The sequence below is a fragment of the Pholis gunnellus genome (assembly GCF_910591455.1).
Source record: "Pholis gunnellus genome assembly, chromosome: 21".
Lineage (NCBI taxonomy): Eukaryota > Metazoa > Chordata > Actinopteri > Perciformes > Pholidae > Pholis > Pholis gunnellus.
In genome coordinates, this window is record NC_136548.1 from 19,465,113 (window position 1) to 19,486,845 (window position 21,733).

A 21,733-nucleotide genomic window follows, 5' to 3' on the forward strand; every position below is an offset into this window, starting at 1 on the left:
TTCAACAGTTACGATCTGATAATAAAACACATTAATCTGACATTCTGCAGAGTGAGTACTTTATTTAGTATATTTTGATTCTTATTCTTTTATATTTGGACTTAAAGGAACAGTGTGTGGCATTAAGAGGGATCTGTTGGCAGAAATGGAATAAAGTATCAATAAGTACGTTTTCATTTTGTGTTTAATCTCCTGGAAATAAGGCTTGTTGTTGTTGTTGTTGTTGTTTGCTTCAGAATGAACAAACCAAACCCTCTAAAGAGGGAGCGCTCACAAACGTTTAGCACACCGGAGACGTTACGTACTGCACCTTTAGTAGAAATTACATTACGGAACTTGTAACAGAGTATTTCTATAGTGTTGGTACTTATACTGAAGTAGAACATGTGAGTACATCTTCTACAAGATGTACTCACATGTTCTACTCTCTTTTTACTCCATTACATTTATCTGACAGCTTCAAGTCACTTTCCAGGCTCTAAGGCGTGAAGCCTCTCTTCTGGAAACCGGCTGCAGGGACTCAGGTGTTCTCAATGACTCTAATCAGAGCAGAGCGCATGTGGAGCGTCAGTATAAAAGACCAGAGGAGCCTCGTTGAGTTCACAGCACAGAGCTTCAGTCTGCGAACCGCCACCAGCTGCTGAGGACCAGTCGCTGCTTCAAGTCAAACATGGTGTCTGGACCGTCTCTGAGGTGAGCTGAAGGGGTTAATACGACAAAGACCACGATCCTTCTAGTTCAAGTTAACTGTTCAGAGGATGAGCTGCTGTGTTCTGTGTCTCTCAGGGTCTCTTGGATCTGTCTGCTGCTGGTTAGCGGTGGAGTTTGTCTTCCTGCTGAAAGAGGTGAGGTTCATGTGTTTTTAGACTTTAATCAGATATAAAATCAATGATGACGGATCTGAAAGTAGAATAACAAGAGAATTTGTGTTTTGATTGAAAAGGCTTTCAGGTTAAAATGCAAACTTTAAACCACTAATTATCCCAAATAATCAGAACTTGGACCGTGTGTTGGCTGCAGACTTTTCTTCACGACTCATTGTGTCCCTCCAGACTCAGGCTACAGTGTTAGGGGCTCAAGTAATGGATCTGATCCTGGTCTTCCTCTGGTCAACCTGCAGCATGAACCATCTGCTGATTATCAGCAGCCTGAGGCGGCCCCCCAACATGCCGGCTCTACCACTGGAAACCAGTCCCCATCTGGTCTGGGAACTCCTGTTGTGGCTGCGGACTGGTCACCACGTTACAAGCTAAACCAGTTCATTGATAGTCCCGATTCCAACGCTCCTTCCCAGGGTGCAGGGTACGACCTCCATACCGACCCATCAGCTAGCAGCACTGGGAAGAAGACTCACACCTTCTCTGAGATTCCTCAATCTGACGCTGCCACCGGTGAAGACTCCAATGTGAGCTCAGGTGACGCAGCAGCGTTCAGCCCAGTCCTGGTTCCCCCTGGCTTCATGTTCGCCGCTGCTGGGAAAGAGGCTCCAACCTTGGACTTTGGTAATGGACCCGTTCCTTACATCGGTACTCCTGAAGCCTTCAGCTATGGTCCTGGATCTGCTCCTTTTAGAGGTGGTAAGTCTCCGGTCCTTATTCTCGCCCCCTAAAGCATTGAAACTGTTATTCCACGAGCCTTTGCTGTTCTGTATATTTAGTCGTCTGATCTGATCATAAAGCAAAGATTAGTTGAGACGCTTGAATGTCTTCACTCTAACAGTCCTGGACCTGTGTCTTCTTCTCTTTGGTTTCAGGTAACAAAGGTACCACTGATGGACTTGATGCTGTTCTTAAAAACATAGACTTTGGTGACAGAACTGCTTCTTTCTCCGACCGTCCTCTGGTCGCTCAGCCTGCAGAGGGAGGTGACTCCTCGCTCGACGACGACCTGACGTACGAAGCTGGTCCTTATGCTGCTGCTGCTGCAACCTCCAGTCTTGGTACTGGTTCTGGTTCCCCACCTGGTCGGTCTTTGGAAACTCGGCCTAAACCGGGAGCTGAATCCTCGTTCTACAACCCGACAGGTGGTTCTTATGCTTATGTTGCTCCTGCAAGCTTCGGCCTTGGTACTGGTTCTGGTTCCCCACCTGGTCGGCCTTTGGAAACTCGACCTGCACCGGGACCTGAATCCTCGTCCTACAACCCAACAGGTGGATCTTATGCTGCTCCTGCAAGCTTCGGCCTTGGTGGTGGTTTTGGTTCTCCCCCTGGTCGGCCTGCACCGGGACCTGAATCCTCGTCCTACAACCCAACAGGTGGATCTTATGCTGCTCCTGCAAGCTTCGGCCTTGGTGGTGGTTCTGGTTCCCTTCCTGGTCGGCCTTTGGAAACTCGACCGGGACCTGAATCCTCATTCTACAACCCAACAGGTGGAGCTTATGCTGCTCCTGCAAGCTTCGGCCTTGGTACTGGTTCTGGTTCTCTCCCTGGTCGGCCTTTGGAAACTCGACCTGCACCGGGACCTGAATCCTCATTCTACAACCCGACAGGTGGAGCTTATGCTTATGCTGCTCCTGCAACCGCCAGCCTTGGTAGTGGTTTTGGTTCTCCCTCTGGTTGGCCTTTGGCGGCTTTGCCTGCAGGGATCGTTGACCCATCGTTCTACGACCCGACCTTTTGGATGCCGGCTCCTCCGCCTCACTCGTCCAAACTCATCCAGTCCAGAAATGGCTACCGGCGAGCAGCCGTAGTCTCTTCCCACACTAGGTACTCCCCGTTCTACCCTAAACCTCCACCTCCACCGAGACAGACTCCAGGAGGGACGGTCTAATGAGGTAAACAAAGCAGATGAAGTTTAAGCTGTTCAATGATGTTCATGACTAACCTTTGACCTTTTCCCTGTTTTTCAGGTGAACTTTGTTACGTGATCTTCAGCCTTCCTGGAACTGTTTTGGAAAAGTATTAATAAAATAATCTGACAGCAAGAACCATACAGTTGTGTTATTTACTGTAGAGTTCTTGAGTTTAAAATGCATCAATAGAAGTCTTTGGGATTGGACTCCAGACCACATATGGAGGTCTGAATGGGGCCCTTACTAGTCCTAACTATTTCATATTACGGCTTTGTTTTGAACCTCTGCCCATCGAGGACTATTGGTAAATAAGTAGGAGAGGAATCTTCTTTGACCGTCTTTACATGTATATTTGCAAACGTTTCGAGGTTGCCTGCAGCAGTGAGATCTGTACCCTTCAGCGAGACCAAAGGTCCAGTTGTGAAGAGTTGACTGGTTAACAAAGGTTTCTGGGATTTGCCACAATACAGAATTTAAAGTCGAGATTCTAACTCGATAGAACCACATTCTGCCATGTGACCATTTAACCAAAGCCGTTCCACTAAGTGCCCGATATCAGCATTGGTCCGACTAAAATTACACAAAGTGTAATGAATATATTTCAAGTCCACTCCAGATGTTTCTTGAGTAACTATGCAGACGATGGTCTTGCTTAGTGGGTTGTGATCCTCTGTTCAAGGTTTCCCTTTAACATTAAAACCGTCTCCTAGTCCGTCCCCTTAAAGCGTTTGTTCTTAAAGATGCTGTGGCCGTACAAAGTTGGTGTTGAGAGTAAAACCACTGGAACTTCATTCTGTGAGGTTTGTTTGCTGCAGCGTGAGCTCATTAAAATGGTTTGACCAGACAAACTTTTTTTTTTTGCATGTTATGACAAGTTCTGCCACTTTATGTTTATGGGCAACTTTTTGCCATTTGCTCACATCTCAGCTTTACGATTTTCTTGCAAGAAATTGAGAATTGATGAACTTAAAACTGTCTTTAAAGCAGAAGGTTTTGCTGACTCACTGGACGTCTGTAGAGGTGGCTGTGAGGAGAAGGAGCGCTTGTTTTAGTCCCAGAAGAGACTCTCTGGCCGACATGTGACATGCATCAAAATGCATCAATCGGCTGTTTCTGCAATGAAACAAAGTGTCTTACTTTATTGTGATAAATACGTCAAGAGTTCCCAAAAAGTAAACTTTACATTCTGGCTACAACATGGACTCGTGTCTAAGATGCTAAAGCTAGCATGCAAACGATCACATCAAGCACAACCGAGTCAAAGTTTAGACTTACAAGCTCTCTTCTCAGACTGAATCTGTAACGAATAAAACAAACCAGACCGAATGATTCAGATGTTTCCTTCCAACACGTCTGCAGCAGGAACACGGATCACGCGTGTGGAGCGGCTGGTCGCTGCGTTTCATACCTTTTTAAAATGTTCATTATTCAACTTCATGAATACGTTTAGTTTCCGTGCATCTTCAAGTGTTCACTAGTTTTAAAAGATGCGTTCCCTTTATTCACCCTCTCATATCGTTTAGTTAAATAACATTAATGCACTTTAAGGTTGAATGTTTTTCACTTTGACGAGCTTTTCAAATGTGAAATCCTGACGTAAGGTTTATTTCTATAGATGTGATCTAAACTACTCCTGATCTCAGTTAGTCACAGAAATCAATATTTCTTTGCCTAAATTAAACACGGATTCTGTTCTGGGTCAGTCTGGATCAGTCCAGGTCAGTCTGGGTCAGTCTGGATCAGTCCAGGTCAGTCTGGGTGCAGCATGGACCCAGTTGGGGTCTAGCTAGACTTTGTCATGTTGGTTTTTGTATGTGATCCGGCTTCCAGACTTCCGTCACATAAAGATGTAAAGAGAGACGTGTGAGGAGGTGAGAGTCCTGCTCTGTCTTTAAAACTCGTCCTTCCACAGAGCAGCAGCGCCGCTGATTACTGGAGTGGACTTCTGCTGCCGGCGGGCGGTGAAGAGCCTCTTCAGAGCGGCTCGTGGTTTCTTTACGCCTCCAACGCGCTTCGTCCTCTTTGTGCCGGAGACGGTCGGCCTTCTGAAGGACGAGCTGAGCTCACAGCGGGAGGTCTCTCCTCAGACCGTCTGTGAGCGCACGCACAGAAAATACCACCACGTTAGTGTTCAGGTGTTCATACTGAAAGATCCTGAAATGCTTTATTTACGACATGTTTCTTGTTTCCAGACTGTTGATCAGAAGTGGACGTAGTCGTCACGTCGCCATCTTGGAAAATAAGAGCGAGAATGAAAAGAGAGGAAATGATGAGCTGAGAGAGACGAAGAGAAAACGATGGTTGAGTCTGTTTCAATCAACCGCTCTGACTGGACAAGAGCTACACACACACACACACACACACACACACACACACACACATCATCCCACTCCTCATCACTGGTGTGTTTGTGTCCACTTTCTGTCTCTTCAATCAGCAACCCATCATTCAGAGGCTGTGTGTGTGTGTGTGTGTGTGTGTGTGTGTGTGTGTCCTTTATGTTGAGAGTTGACCTCAGCTCTGAGCTGCAGAAGGTACTCAGCCCCCCCCCCACACACACACACACATGCACCTGAACGCATCACAGATCGTCTGACGCTGCTTTTCTCTGTGTTCGTGTGATGTGAGTTCTCTGTCACATCATCATCGATGTTTATTGTTATTTGTATGATTTTCTTTCTTCTTTAATTTTAATGTAAATCTTTACTTTAATGTGTTGTCTTGTTATCTTCGTTGAATGTTTCGTCTAGTTGTGCTCGTATCGTATGATTGTCGTTGAGGACCTTAAAGACCAGACGGTTCATCTCTTGGAGTTTATTCCTAATAAATCATTTCCATAAACTGCTCAAACATCTGAGGCAGGAGTAGTTGAGGACGTGTCCACTAGATGGAGCCCTTCATCCATCAGAAACTCCTCTGAAACAGATCATCAACTTTACAACAAAGCATCTTTCATCAGGAATTTATGTCAAAGAGTAAAGAGTCTGAAACAATGACAGTGAATCTGAAACGTCTCCAACGTGGAACCATGAAAACATGAACTCAGTCAGTCAGAGGTCATGTTAGGGGCCAGAGGTCAAATCCACATCTGTCATTTGTTCAAATACATAGTTTGAGTTACAAATGATCATAATTACGTAGAAAAATAAGATTAATAAAGTTTCTTTTTACTAAATGAACCAGAACTTGAAAAAGTTGGATCGCTACTAATGAGAATAAATATGAAGCAACAGTTAAATCCTCCAAACGTTTCGGTACCATTACAATGAGTCATGAGCATCTGATGGAGGGAAAGCTGGTCACACGGCTCCACTTCCTGTCTCGGGCCTCGTGGACTTCAGCTCCTGCTGGTCGGTGGTTTGAGTCCCCGTCGACGGCGCGTTCTCGCTGTCGTCCGGCTCCCCGCAGCGCAGCGCGCGGGGCAGCGCGCCGCAGAGCGCCCTACGGAACATGGAGCTGGAGAAGACGTAGACCACGGGGTCCAGCGCCGAGTTCAGGAAGTTCAGCCCCAGGGACACGATGGTGAGCTGGGTGAAGGTGTAGAAGGAGGCGCAGTCCCACGGCCGGTAGGAGCGGATCACCCACACCCCGACGGTCGCCACCGTGGTGGGCAGGAAGCACACGGTGAACACCGCCACGATGGCGACGCACACCCGCATGGCCTTCCGCACCTTCTCCGGGTTCCCCATCCGCCGGCGCCTCAGGAAGCCGGAGATGCGGACGGAGCAGAACAGCAGCATGGCCGTCGGGAAGACGAACTCCAGCACCGTCAGGACGCGGTGCGTGGCGACCAGGACCACGATGGCCCGCGACGCCTCTTTGTAGGAGGTGAAGAAGAAGCACTGGGTCCCGTCGCCGGCGCCCTTGATGTGGCTGAAGGCCAGCATGGGGAGCCGAGGAGCGGCGACCAGCAGCCAGACGAACGCCGACACCAGCGCGGCCTGACGCTGCGTCAGCCGGGTGAAGCGGTGGTGAGGGTGGAGCACCTGGAGCCAGAGGACAGGAAGTCATCACGTCAAACGTTTAAACCGGTGATACGGCCAAAGAAAACGCAAATCATGATGTCATGATGGAACGCTATCTTCAGGAGAAGCTCTGGTTCTCTCTGGTTCTCTCTGGTTCTCTCTGGTTCTCTCTGGTTCTCTCTAGTTCTCTGGTTCTCTCTGGTTCTCTGGTTCTCTCTAGTTCTCTCTGGTTCTCTCTGGTTCTCTGGTTCTCTCTAGTTCTCTCTGGTTCTCTCTGGTTCTCTCTGGTTCTCTCTAGTTCTCTGGTTCTCTCTAGTTCTCTCTGGTTCTCTCTAGTTCTCTGGTTCTCTCTGGTTCTCTCTAGTTCTCTCTGGTTCTCTCTGGTTCTCTCTAGTTCTCTGGTTCTCTCTGGTTCTCTCTAGTTCTCTCTGGTTCTCTCTAGTTCTCTCTGGTTCTCTCTGGTTCTCTCTAGTTCTCTGGTTCTCTCTGGTTCTCTCTAGTTCTCTCTGGTTCTCTCTGGTTCTCTCTGGTTCTCTGTGGTTCTCTGGTTCTCTCTAGTTCTCTCTAGTTCTCTCTAGTTCTCTCTGGTTCTCTCTAGTTCTCTCTGGTTCTCTCTGGTTCTCTCTGGTTCTCTCTAGTTCTCTCTGGTTCTCTCTGGTTCTCTCTAGTTCTCTCTAGTTCTCTCTGGTTCTCTCTAGTTCTCTCTATTTCTCTCTGGTTCTCTCTGGTTCTCTCTAGTTCTCTGGTTCTCTCTGGTTCTCTCTAGTTCTCTCTGGTTCTCTCTGGTTCTCTCTAGTTCTCTGGTTCTCTCTGGTTCTCTCTGGTTCTCTCTAGTTCTCTAGTTCTCTCTGGTTCTCTCTGGTTCTCTCTGGTTCTCTCTAGTTCTCTCTGGTTCTCTCTGGTTCTCTCTAGTTCTCTCTAGTTCTCTCTGGTTCTCTCTAGTTCTCTCTATTTCTCTCTGGTTCTCTCTGGTTCTCTCTAGTTCTCTGGTTCTCTCTGGTTCTCTCTAGTTCTCTCTGGTTCTCTCTGGTTCTCTCTAGTTCTCTGGTTCTCTCTGGTTCTCTCTGGTTCTCTCTGGTTCTCTCTAGTTCTCTCTGGTTCTCTCTGGTTCTCTCTAGTTCTCTGGTTCTCTCTGGTTCTCTCTAGTTCTCTCTGGTTCTCTGTGGTTCTCTCTAGTTCTCTGGTTCTCTCTGGTTCTCTCTGGTTCTCTCTAGTTCTCTGGTTCTCTCTGGTTCTCTCTGGTTCTCTCTGGTTCTCTCTAGTTCTCTCTGGTTCTCTCTGGTTCTCTAGTTCTCTCTAGTTCTCTCTAGTTCTCTGGTTCTCTCTGGTTCTCTCTAGTTCTCTCTGGTTCTCTCTGGTTCTCTAGTTCTCTCTGGTTCTCTCTAGTTCTCTGGTTCTCTCTGGTTCTCTCTGGTTCTCTCTGGTTCTCTGGTTCTCTGGTTCTCTCTAGTTCTCTCTGGTTCTCTCTGGTTCTCTGGTTCTCTCTAGTTCTCTCTAGTTCTCTCTGGTTCTCTCTGGTTCTCTCTAGTTCTCTCTGGTTCTCTCTATTTCTCTCTGGTTCTCTCTGGTTCTCTCTAGTTCTCTGGTTCTCTCTGGTTCTCTCTAGTTCTCTCTGGTTCTCTCTGGTTCTCTCTGGTTCTCTGTGGTTCTCTGGTTCTCTCTAGTTCTCTCTAGTTCTCTCTAGTTCTCTCTGGTTCTCTCTGGTTCTCTCTGGTTCTCTCTGGTTCTCTCTGGTTCTCTCTAGTTCTCTCTGGTTCTCTCTAGTTCTCTCTATTTCTCTCTGGTTCTCTCTGGTTCTCTCTAGTTCTCTGGTTCTCTCTGGTTCTCTCTAGTTCTCTCTGGTTCTCTCTGGTTCTCTGGTTCTCTGGTTCTCTCTAGTTCTCTCTATTTCTCTCTAGTTCTCTCTGGTTCTCTCTAGTTCTCTCTGGTTCTCTCTGGTTCTCTCTGGTTCTCTCTAGTTCTCTCTGGTTCTCTCTGGTTCTCTCTAGTTCTCTCTGGTTCTCTCTGGTTCTCTCTGGTTCTCTCTGGTTCTCTCTGGATCTCTCTGGTTCTCTCTGGTTCTCTCTAGATCTCTCTAGTTCACTGTTCATTTATTTCTTTAACGCACTTTGTAAACTCTGTTTTTAAAGGTGCTACATAAACACAGTTATTCTTCTTGTTATTGTAACATTAGTTTTGGTGTCATATTGAAATATAGACGCTCTGCTGACGTGTCAAATCTTTAAATCGTGTAGATTCGTGGTGACGTCCTCACAGCTGGTCCTCACCTTGAAGTAGCGGTAGATGGCGACCACCGTCATGAGCGCGATGCTGGCCGAGCGGTTGGAGAACATCAGGAAGAGGTTGATCCGGCACAGACCGTCTCCGAACACCCAGTGGCCCCTGAGCAAGGCGTCGATCCTCAGCGGCAGACTCACCAGAGCCAGGAAGTCCGCGATGACCAGGTTGAAGAGGAACAGGTTGTTGGGGTTCCAGGTCTTCAGCTTGAAGCAGAAGATCCACAGAGCCACCACGTTCCCCAGCAGCCCCAGCACCACGTCCACGGTGAGCACCGGGGGCAGAATCAGGCCCTCCAGCTGGATACCGACGGGGGGGCAGCCGGGCGGGGGGGTGGTCAGGTTCATCGTGGAGGAGGTGGTGTTGTGACCGGAGAACATTTTATATCGTGTATCTGTTCTAACTGATGAAAGTGATGTTCAGCTTCTATTGAGAACAGCTGTGGGAGGAAAACACAATGAACTCAAAGAGGAAAGTGTTGAGATTCAGGAAACTTCTCCACTTCCTCTTTTCAACGTCACACACACACACACACACACACACACACACACACACACACACACACACACACACACACACACACAGTCACTTTGTGTTCAGTTACACTGAATAATGCATTTTGTTTCATATCTTTTAAAACAGATACATCTTAATAAAACGGTTTATAATAATGTAAACATATATGCAGTTTTAAAAATACTTAATAAAAGTAATTTACGAAATAAAAAAAATACTGACAACTCTAAACACAGTAAAATAAACGTGAAAGTATACTACAGCAAATAAACGTACAAATTAAATATATTTGTAGTAGAAAAGAACATTAAATAAAATACTATTTAGCTACATCAACCAAACTAACGCTGTAAAAACACGTTTCAAAATATGTAAACTGTGTGAAACTTTGGCATCTCGCACATTAAAGAGTTAAATATATTTATATATATATATATAAAATCTACATGAATAAAAGTGACTTATTCTAATGTCCAGAACTCACCAGTCAGCCTTCATAAAGAGTTGATGAACTGCTGTCGGTGTATTTATGTCTCTAAAGGAGGATGTTCCTGTGTGGTCGTCTTCATCACGTCATCATCCTGTTACAACACTAGTAGTACAAGTACACACCAGTACAAGTACACACCAGTACAAGTACACACTGTGAGGTGACGCGTGACATCAGGAACATTTCACAATAAAGTAACGAATATAAAACAGAAAATCAACTCATCAGAACAATAAACGATCAATTCTGTTAGTCACTGAACATCGTGTTTAACAATGAACCAACTTCTGTTATTTATTCTAATGTATAAAATGTGTATGTATATATTGAATGTAAATATATATATATATATATATATCCAAATGGAACTTTATTGATGTTCGAATCACAACTTGAAAATCAACATTTAAACGAGAGAAACTACTGTTTATGTTTTTATTCTGTATATATATATAATTATATATATATATATATATATATATATATATATATATATATATATATGTATATCTTATATTTAGAGGCAGAAATGGATTTGTATTTGATTGATTGTTCATTTTATTAGTTTTTTTACATATTTCTGGCAGTAATAAAGAGTTTCCAATGAGCCCAAAGTGCAAATAAATGAGTATTTGAGAATGTGGGTGAGGGAGAGGAAGAGGAAGAGGAAGAGGAAGCTGCTGTTGTTTAACCGGAGCTTCTTCTTGAGTAACACGCTTCATTAAATGTCCTCAGTCACTCTTCTGTCTGAAGACTGAGCAGATAGCGGGTCACTTCCTGTCCGATGTGTCATCGCTGAGACTCTGCAGGTCAAACGCTCATCGACATCAACGAGTTTCCTTTCTGGGTACAAATGAACAAATGATGGAAGTTTTGAAATCACAGGATTACCGCTGATGCCATTAAATGTGACGCATCAGTGTCTACGTCCATTATGACTAAAGATTCAGATCATTACTACATGTAATAAACTCATCTCCTCAGCAATAGATATGCTCTGAATTCTGCATTTATTTTGAAATTAAAAATATAAAATTTTAATCTGGATATACATTTTATATTTATTTCTAATTTAAACAAATCTAGATTTCAATTTTATATATTTAATCATTTTTATTTATTTTCAATTTCAAAATAAATGTATTAAAATTTAATTTCTTTTGAATTTCTTTGATCCTTGTGTTGTTTCTGTTACCTCATCCAAAGAGGTTTAGGGTTGTTTTTCAGGACAACAGATCAAACTACTGACTGATGGAGCGTAGACGGAGGAGGGAACAGCTCAAACCCTGCTAGCTTTGTTTTTTAAGGAGGAGAAACGGATTTCTCAAGACCGGAAAAACTGGACATCGTATCAAAGGGTCGGAGAAGCGTTGCACATTTCATGGCTAAGAATGAAACCTTTGCTGAGACCCGATTGTATCTACAACTCAACCAACACGTTCGCAGGACGACTCTGACTGGAACTGAACCGATGTGCTGAACAACCGCGGTATTAAACTCTTTGTGAACAAAGAAAGGAGGATGGACTGTCTTTCAGTGAACAGCAGCTGTGGTAAGTTGAACTGCTTTTATGTTTTTACTAGTGCTGGGCAACGATTGACAGGTCTCTACCAGAGACGTATACGTCTCTACGTCACTCCTCCTCAGTCCAGATGTGGTTAGAAACATCAGTTCACAAACCAATGAGAGGCGTCACAGCGACTACGTCCACTTCTTATAAACAGGAAGTTCCTCTAATCTGGCAGAAACACTTTGTGGTGTGAATGTGAAGGTGAAGCGTACCTTGACAGCAGACCTCTCTCCAGCAGGATAGATGGTGTAAACTCCACTGGGGCGGCTTTTGTCCTGCCGATGGATGTCGCTGCAGTCCGGTGGTTGGATGAGATCGTAGCAGCTGATCAACAGCGGAGCCAGGAGGAGGAGGAGGAGGAGGAGGAGGAGGACGACGACTGAAACCTGCTGGAACAAGTTTGAATTTAACTTTCTGTTTTAACAGTTTGTCTTCTGACACGTTCTCCCCGTGTCTGTGTGGGACGAGTCACATAATTACATGTCTTTTCAGAATAAACGTTAGCTTTACTTACTTTTTCACCTCTTCTCCCTCCCGTCTGTCTTTTTAAATCGCACAAACATTTCCCAGTAATGATTCAGACCCTGTATTGACCCACGTGTGCTGCTCGATACTGTTAGGATCCGTCTGCAGAACGTGTGCCGGTGATTCTAGAGCGGAAACTCTTTTATGTTCTATAATGCTCTAATCTCTCAGCATGCCTCTTCAGAAAATGTTTAAAGTTACATCCTCTGTGACGTGTGTGTGCATGTGCTTATGTGTGTGTGTGTGTGTGTGTGTGTGTGTGTGTGTGTGTGTGTGTGTGTGTGTGGCGGGTATCAGCATGGATTAGTGAGTAAAGGTAAGCGTGTCTCTCTCTCTGTCGAGGCGGATTTCCAACCCTCTCCTTCTTCACTCTGGTCACGGTCGCCGACCTCTCTTGAACCGCCGTCGCCTCATCTCATCCGCGTCCCCCCCCCCTCACCCCCCCCCCCCCCTCACCCCCACCTCATGGGGCCCTAACACTTGTGTGTGTGTGTGTGTTTGTGTGTGTGTGTTTGTGTGTGTGTGTGGTTGTTGTTGTTATTTTTTCTGTCTCGGATCGTCGTGCGATGCCATTCCTCCCAAAAGACGCCGAGCGATTCGATGGGTTGTCTCTCCTCTACTGGTAAGCTGATTCCCCCTTCCTTCCTTCCTTCCTTCCTTCCCTCCTTCCTTCGTTCCTTCCTTCCTTCCTTCCCTCCTTCCTTCCTTCCTTCTTTCCTTTTTAAAAAAAAAAATCAGAAAATGTGTCTCCTTTAAGGGTTTACAGCGTTTGTTTTCCTCTTGCTGCTGCAGCAGTAGTTCATGTGGGTCACAGACTTCAGAGGTGAAATCTGTGGCTGTTTACCAGCAGATGCCTCTGAGTTTAAGTCCGCACGCTCGTGGTTCTGGGTCATGCGTGTGAGAGATGCTTTAAAGGGAGATACCAAGAGTTCTTAGTAACAACAGCACATTCAGTCTGAGACTTTCTACTCTTCAAAGGGACATTTTGTTCTTTTTAACTGTAGTCATTATTCGTATAGTGATTCATATTCAAGCTTCACCGTGAATGTTTCTGTTGTCGGGTAAACATCTGGTGGATTTTTCTGATTGTGTCCAGAAGCGCTGGAACAGTTAGTGGAATAATAACTATGTTAATCCACAGTGGTGATATATAGTAATACGTTATAATAATTGTCAAACAGATTCTTGTAAGGGTGTTTTTAGAAAGTTAACAGAGAACAACAAGCAGTTTGAAAATGTCACATGACCCTTCTGGTCCCAAACAACACAGACGTTTATTTAAGGGACTGACACTCGAACCTTTGTGAAACCCAAAGTTGAGTAATCTTTACTGACGACATCATAACCTGTGATGCTCCACTGAGTCAAATGACGTCATTACGTTAGAAGCGTTCTTATTTTAACGCTGACTGAGTGGTTTTACAGCTTGAAGATAACCGCCTCGGTTTCTCAACGTTAACCCCACGTTACAGCGTTAACCACACGTTACAGCGTTAACCACACGTTACAGCGTTAACCACACGTTACAGCGTTAACCACACGTTACAGCGTTAACCACACGTTACAACGTTAACCACACGTTACAACGTTAACCACACGTTACAGCGTTAACCCCACGTTACAGCGTTAACCACACGTTACAGCGTTAACCACACGTTACAACGTTAACCACACGTTACAGCGTTAACCACACGTTACAGCGTTAACCCCACGTTACAGCGTTAACCACACGTTACAGCGTTAACCACACGTTACAGCGTTAACCACACGTTACAGCGTTAACCCCACGTTACAGCGTTAACCCCACGTTACAGCGTTAACCACACGTTACAGCGTTAACCACACGTTACAGCGTTAACCACACGTTACAGCGTTAACCACACGTTACAGCGTTAACCCCACGTTACAGCGTTAACCCCACGTTACAGCGTTAACCACACGTTACAGCGTTAACCACACGTTACAGCGTTAACCACACGTTACAGCGTTAACCCCACGTTACAGCGTTAACCCCACGTTACAACGTTAACCACACGTTACAGCGTTAACCACACGTTACAGCGTTAACCACACGTTACAGCGTTAACCACACGTTACAGCGTTAACCACACGTTACAGCGTTAACCACACGTTACAGCGTTAACCACACGTTACAACGTTAACCACACGTTACAGCGTTAACCACACGTTACAGCGTTAACCACACGTTACAGCGTTAACCCAGACTACTTCACAACATTAACCACGTTAGAATGTTAACTGCGACCGTTTAACAACATTAAGCGTGTGTTACAATGTTAACTGGGTTAACTGTCACCATTTCTCAACGTTATCCACGTGTTACAACGTTACTCGCCTCTGTTTCACAACGTTAGCCACGTGCTAACCTTTGACAGGATACAAACCAAAAGGCTGCTCAAGCGGTTAAATATGACGAGTACGCGGATGAGATCACATTGAACCGCCTCAATAAGCTGAATGACTGATCCTGTTTGAAGTGAAGCAGCTGATAATCTGTCATTATATGGATCCGCGTCAGGGAAAGCAAACAGACACAGGATATTAAATATGTAAACACCAAACCATTCTCTTCAGAGGAGGCACTTCTTCAGGGTCCGCTTAACAAAGAATGCATTGAAATACAAAATTTACGAACACAAAAGGACCTTGTTCATTGGAAATAATTTGCAACTGCTTGTTGAGTTTGTATGTTTGATGTTTGGGTCTGATGAAACCCTTTGAAACCTTGAGAAACAGATAAAACTTATTTAATCCCCTCCACTGATCTCGACCCTCAGACCCGACAAAGACTCGCTATCAATGAACCATTATTTATTAAACTGATGTTGTGAAGAGCGGCCTGGTCACTAATATAATATTTAGATAATATTATACTATATAATATACTAATATTCTGTCTCCAGTAACATCTGCAAACATAACGTAATAATATCACGAAGTAGAATACCTGTACAATCAGGTACCTGAATGCACCGTTGATGATCTAATTTGTTCCATTATCATCATGAAACAGCAAAGACACACCTGCTCCAGAAAATAATAATCTACTTTTTTTATTTACATGCTGATGCTTTATTTGACTTTACAGTTACATCTCCACATTGAAGAGCGTTTTGTGGATTTTTGACAACATTTAAAAAGTTACTAGTTTGGCAGCGACACTCTTTCTCTTCTTTTACAAATAACAATAATAATAATAAGTGAAACTTTTTAATTGAATTTTTTTAAATCTGCTGAATGCACAACATTGTCCTTTATCTAAATAATAATAAAAATGTTGAGAAAAATAATTATTTGTTTTAATAATATCTCTATAAATGTGTTTATTTATTGTTGCAGCTCAAGGTTTGATTTATCCACACACCCTTTTTTTAATAATTATTTTCTGAAAACAGAGCCCGGCCCGGTGTCACTGTGTCACTGTGTGTGACGTTAATCACTTGCGGCAGGTGATGCAGATTAGCAGGTATTAAGTGCTCAGTTTAATTGCCCCCTCGTGTCCCGACAGGAAGCGGTTGCACGTTGACCGGCTGTTGTCTGTTCGTGGGGCTCAGAGAGCTGCTGCTGCTGCTTTCAGGTTGTTCATGTTAAGAAAACAGTTTTGTTTTGATAGAACAAGAAAAAACACACAAGCAGAGACACTGATGAGTCGATCAGCGCTGAAGGATTCCAGACCGGTCAAGTAAAGAAGTCTCAGCTCCTAGTATCCAGTCTGTGGGAGTCAGTCGGGTCTGAATGGAATCAGGTCTGGTCGGGTCCCTTTTTTTTTAGTCTCAGGTCTGTGGTTGTGAATATTATGAATTTGGCATTTTGCCTTTATTTGACAGAGGAGGCTTTAGAAATGGGGGGAGAGAAGGGTGTGACGTACATCATAGGTCCTAAGAACCCAGGACGTTGCAACCACTTGGCCACCAAAGTGTCATAAACCCGATCTCATTATCCTCTGAGTCTATTTCAGACCGGGTCTTACAGCGATCAGCTCCCCTTTGGACTGGGTCTCCTTGGGTTCAGGTTCAAGGGGGTTTGAGCGTGGACTCATTTCTAAAGTCTGGACCGCTGAAGACCTTCAGCCATGCTGTGGCTCTCTAGACTGAACACGATCCGACTTACGATCCGACCATCCGAGACGCGCGTACGCGCCATCATGTTGAATCTCACTTTTGTAAACATCTCATACGAGTAGAACGGTTTTGAGGGGAAACTGTTTGATGATCAAGAAAGTTTGAGCGTATGATGACCTTTAATTAAATTAGCTGATCAATGCAACTTAAATCAGGCATCTTCTTTCAGAAGCCTCAAGACCTTCTTGAAGGCTCATCTAGTGACTGAATATTCAAATACAATATTTGGCTTGTGTGCTTGGACGGATGATGTTATTATTTCACACTAAGCCCCTCCACAGGGATCACAGTGACCTCTGCTTCCCCTTGGTATCTTTATTCATCCAGTTCTCCATACATTATCCCTTACATAACGCATATACATAACGCATAGTATATGTAACCGGGTCCTGATGGGAGCAGCACCACCTCACAAACCAAGATCACATCAGAGCACTCAATCCTGAACGCAGGTCCATGTTTGTCTCTGCTGGCTACAAGACGCTTTGGAGATTCAGGATCCAAGTCCAGCACATAGAGATGGGTCCGTCAGAGATGCCTGGTTCAAGGACTTGATGTGTATATAGCAAGCAGTTATACATTTAGATTCAGCACAATGGGATCTTTGAGAATTTGAGCGGCAACAAGGACTCTGACGGGGAAATGAACGCATGGCTCAGCAGAGAAACAGGTTTGAACGCAGACAATGAGAACGAGCAAACTCATCTAAAACGGGTCAGAACGAGGGGCGGAAGTCCCGATGGTCGGACAGGACGGATGGCTGGAAAGTTATCGTTAGCACAACAGACGATCTGGAAAATAGAGAATAGGAATGGGCCTGTAAACAGTACACCTCTAGTCTGATATCGTTGAGTATGATTTTATAAGCCAACACATTCTCATGTGTCTCATGCTCTGGTTTGCCTGCCATCATCTGACCTCCCACTCCTCCATTGGCCAGTATTGGTACGTTCCCATTCATTCTCTGCCAGATCGTCTAATCTGATAGCCCGTCTGATCCCTGCCTGCCTCTTGAACTTCTGCCTCTTAGTCTGATCCCTAATTGATTTAGGAGTTCTCGTGCTTTTGGCTCCAAACCTGGTTCCACAGAGCTGGTACCATATGGTAGTGTATTTAGTTTTCACTGGACCGGTGCAGTTTTTGAGCACATCCATTAAAACAGATGATACAAATAGCCCAGATAACTGAAACTATTTGGCAAAGACACATTTCTGTTGAGCAGAAGTCTTCACGTTAATAGAGAGTCTTCTCAAAGTCCAAGTCTTCTGAAGCACTTAGCAAGTCACGATGCAAATCTTTCAGATCCGTCACCATTAAATCGTCATTTACATGATCTGGACCAGATCCATCAAATGCAGAGCCCAACAGGAAACTTTGTTTGGTAACACGTTCAACATATCAACTTCATAAGGTGATAATGTGTCAATAATGGCTAAACAGGTTTGTTGTACTACTTCAAGGTGGCCTAACGAATCATATAATACTGCTTTCTGAACTGGGACTATTCAGCTGTCACTTGTAATTGTTCAGTGGTTTTACCAGGTCACAACTTTTCACAACTCTTCAAGTGTGCAATGCCGGGATTCTGCAAACCTAGTCTGTCGCCGTCGCTTTCTTTTCCTTTGATTGCCAATATCTATAACGGGCCCACAGAGCAGAGCCTCCATGTAGATTTTTCGGGTTGTGCACGGCCGAGCTACTACTACTAGCTCCCCTCCCGGGTCTGGCTCCAGCATGGGGCTTAGGTTTCCCTTCTTTTCTGTTTTTTTTATATGGTCATTGAATCACTGATCTGACCCCTTTTACTGAGGGTAAAATTGTATCGTGAGATGGACAGGCGGTATCTACGTTAGGGCTTTCACCTATGGTCGTGAGCTTTGGGTAGCGACCGAATGAATGCGATCGTGGCGGCTGAAATGAGCTCTCTTCATAGAGAGTCTGGGCTCAGCTTTGAAAATAGGGATGAGGGGCTCAGACATCCGGAGTAGAGACGCTGCTATTTCACGTTAAAAAAAAGTCCAGCTGAGGTGGTTCAACATCTGATCAGGATCCTCCAGGATGCCTCCATTTACAGTTTTCCTTGGCACGTCAAACTGGCAAGAGCCCCTGAAATGGACCCAGAACAACCTGGAGGGACCACATAGTGTACTGTGTTGAAGTGGAAGTCTCAGCAGTAAAGATCCTAAAACATGTACTCGTGAAACCAAACGTTGTTAAATGCTGTTACAATAGATATATAGGGACATTCTAGCTGAAAGGTAGTTGTACAAGGTTTGTCAAAATTCTGCACCTTGCCATTTTTTTACTTTTAGCATCTCTTCATAGTGAAACCTAATGTTTGGGGTTGTGTTTGTTGGGGGATGGAGGGGAATCAAACTATCCTCAGGGCCCCAAAAACCTGTGAAGTCATGTCAGTAACAATAGATGCTGTCTCTACACAAACCCTGTGACACACACACACACACACACACATGCGTAAGCATCTGAAACAATCTCTGCTCTGGCGGAGAGCTGAGCCTTCGGGACAGAACCAGCAGACAGCAGCACCACGTTAAACACATCAGAGGAATCTCTTCGGCTTTGACCTGAACCTTCAACAAATCTCTCCGCACACAGGGACCGCCGAGGATATAACAACCTGCTTTGTAATGTTCCTTTGATTATTTTTGATCACGCTTATGTTTTCCTGACTTTCGGGTCACCGCACTCCTTTTAACGGGGACGGATTTTATTGGTTTGTATGTGGCTGGGTGGAGGGCGGAGGGAGGGAGGGAGGGGGTGAGAAAATGACAAAATCCTGCGATGATTTGATTGTTTTGTGCATGTGAGGAGAGGAAGCGGCTTTGGACGAGGCCGCATGTTGATGAATCCGTTGTGTTTTTGTTTTTTTTGCTTGTTGCCAGGACGATCATGGGCCCGCACGGCATCAACCGAGCCGTACAGAGGCTGGAGTTCTGCGACTGCAAGAAGGGACTCGGTGAGCTTCTTCCTTTGACATCTCTGACCTCTCGGTTATTGTCAGTTGTCTAGTTAAAGAGTGTTTAAATGTTTTCCTGGCAAACAGTAACAAATCATCAACAGATTATTTGTTTTAACACGAGTTTTCCTAACAAACCGGAGCTCGTCTGTGCACAGGTGTGAAGATAATCGGAGGTTACCGGGAGATGACGGGAGAAGAGTTTGGCATCTACATCAAGCGGGTGATAGCCGGTGGGCTGGCAGCTCTGGACGGTAGGTCGTTTTTTGGTATTTTTATCTTGTACTTGGGAAAAGTTATTGTTATTGTTATTGTTATTATTATAACATTGTCTGTCACTCTCTGTTCCAGGCCGACTTAAGTCAGGTGACCTGATTTTGGATGTCAATAACATCGGTCTGGTGGGGGCGACCAATGAGAGGTGAGATTGTGTTTGCAGGGGTATTTTAGGAGAAGAGGTATTTAGAAGTCTCCCAGGATGAGTAAACACATTCTCAATACCAACTCCACAAATATAAAAGCTTGGTCAGCAGCCCTTCACTTCAAACTATGACGCTCTACATTCCCCTCTAGCGTCGACCACAGAGACCACAGAGACGCCGTATACGTCTCTGGTAGAGACCTGTCAATCACTGTGTAGCCCCGCCCCTAAAGCATCCCCTGCTTTATGGTCTGTGTGACTCTAAATGGACCATCATTTACTAAATGAACATCATGCTGTATTGAAGAAGACTTGAAACTAGAGATTGAGACCATAAACTCATGTTTACAATGTTTACTGAGGTAATAAATCAAGAGAGAAGTAGAGTCATTTTCTCATAGACTTCTATACAACCAGAGGAGTCGCCCCCTGGTGGACACTAGAGAGAATGCAGCTTTAACACATGAAGCTTTGACTTCACTTTTCAGAACTGGAGGTTGTCTCCTGGTTCCAATTGACCCGTTGCTAAGTCCCGCCCCTCAAACACAAACTGACCAATCACAGCGTAGCATAGTTCTACTCCAAAGACTCATCTCTGGTTTCTGGTTCGGTGGATCTGGATCTCGTCACGTTAAACGTGTAACAGTGAGACTCGTTACTCAGAGAGGTTGAAGGAGATAAACGTTAGCAGAGTATGTTAGCACAGCATTAATTAGCATTAGCACTGCTATGCTATGCTAGCTACTGAAGGAATACTGAATATACGTTAATGATTGTCATAGTTTTTGATGAGTTGAGTTGAGTTTGTGCGGACGGGCTGATTTGGTTCAAATATTCATGCAATATTCATTCAAATCTGCATTAGTTATGTGTCGACCATTTGTGTTGTTCTGTTTGTATGAACTATTATATTCAACTGCACACCAGCTGATGACGTCACCTCTCTGCCTCCTGATAGGGCGGTGGAGATCCTGAGGACCGCCTCGCTCTCCAATCACATGTCCCTGTTGATCGCCAGAGACGATGAATCCAGGTGACACACAAATACAGACTCGCTGGGATGTTTCCTCTCCACAGGTTCTTCTGAGTCCAACATGTGAAACACACACCGGATGCATCCTGTCTCTGTGTATCTGTTTGTGAGGTTAACTGAAGACTCGTTCTGGTGATTTTGATTCATCTGAAATCAGTCCTGTTTGAATTAAAACATGACATCGTTCACCTTCAGGACAACTAGTCCAATGGGTTCGTAGAGAAGTCTGAGACAAAGAAAGTTGGTTTTAGGTGTACGTGGACTTTATTTTAGTGCAGAAGCAACCTCATTATTTAGTATTATTTATTTATTATTTATCTATTTCCTTCACAATTTCAAAATGATAAAAATGAAAATATACTCCAGCACATTGTGTCACTACTCTACCTGCCTGGAAGCTTCTTCTCATACAGAAGAGTTTCTAGAAGAATCCTAAAGTGTTGGAAAGAAAAGTCTGCGTTTATGAATCCTTTAAGAAACAGTTTGTTCCTGAAGAAGCTTTCGTCTTTTATTCCCTCGACACCTGCAGATGTTTCAGAGTCGTGACATATCCGTCGACATTAAACCGGGTCGGTGGTTTAAATTCGTCCTTGACGTGAACTCTTGAGGAGAATGTTGAGCGGCTGACAGCGTTAAAGGTAAACTGACCTGGCACTCTGCTGTCCGCGGTGCTTTTCCACGTCAGCCTGAGACAAACTCACAGTGACACAATCGGGACGCTTCGCCGTCCGTCCGCCGAGGGTTTCTGCTCCGGCTGATCAGCGGAAACAACGGCGAGCAGAGTCGGTTTCCATGGCAGCACTTTGTACAGGACGTCTTTGATGTTATTTGAGGTCATCGCTTCAGCTCAGTCCTGTGTGTCTGATCCCACATCCTGCACCATAATACCTTCCTGTCTCTGCCCTGCAGCCTGAAGAATGGTGCGCTTATTGTTTTGATTCCTCGTCTCACAATTTACGTACAATGACATCGTTCAGAGTCGATGTATGAAGTATGACTAGAAGGAAACAATCTCACTGTAGTGAC

The 21,733-nt window shown here is 44.7% G+C and overlaps 2 protein-coding genes across 2 annotated transcripts in view; one reads left to right on the plus strand and one right to left on the minus strand.

The window, feature by feature from the left end:
• Positions 1-6,090: 6,090 nt before the first annotated feature.
• On the minus strand, positions 6,091-9,413 carry hcar1-3 (hydroxycarboxylic acid receptor 1-3; the record flags this gene model as incomplete). The annotated part of the gene is made up of 2 exons (XM_079182960.1): positions 6,091-6,777; positions 9,024-9,413. The coding sequence occupies 2 exons, from the start codon at positions 9,411-9,413 to the stop codon at positions 6,091-6,093; spliced, it is 1,077 nt and encodes a 358-aa protein (XP_079039086.1).
• A 3,287-nt stretch (positions 9,414-12,700) lies between these two features.
• Positions 12,701-21,733, plus strand: part of stxbp4 (syntaxin binding protein 4) — a gene marked incomplete at both ends in the record, with an annotated part of 24,756 nt that continues 15,723 nt past the window's right edge. The window contains 5 exons of the mRNA XM_079182257.1: positions 12,701-12,756; positions 19,180-19,253; positions 19,412-19,507; positions 19,605-19,674; positions 20,633-20,707. Of these exons, the coding sequence (XP_079038383.1) occupies positions 12,701-12,756; positions 19,180-19,253; positions 19,412-19,507; positions 19,605-19,674; positions 20,633-20,707 (371 nt within the window). The remainder of the gene's footprint in view (positions 12,757-19,179; positions 19,254-19,411; positions 19,508-19,604; positions 19,675-20,632; positions 20,708-21,733) is intronic.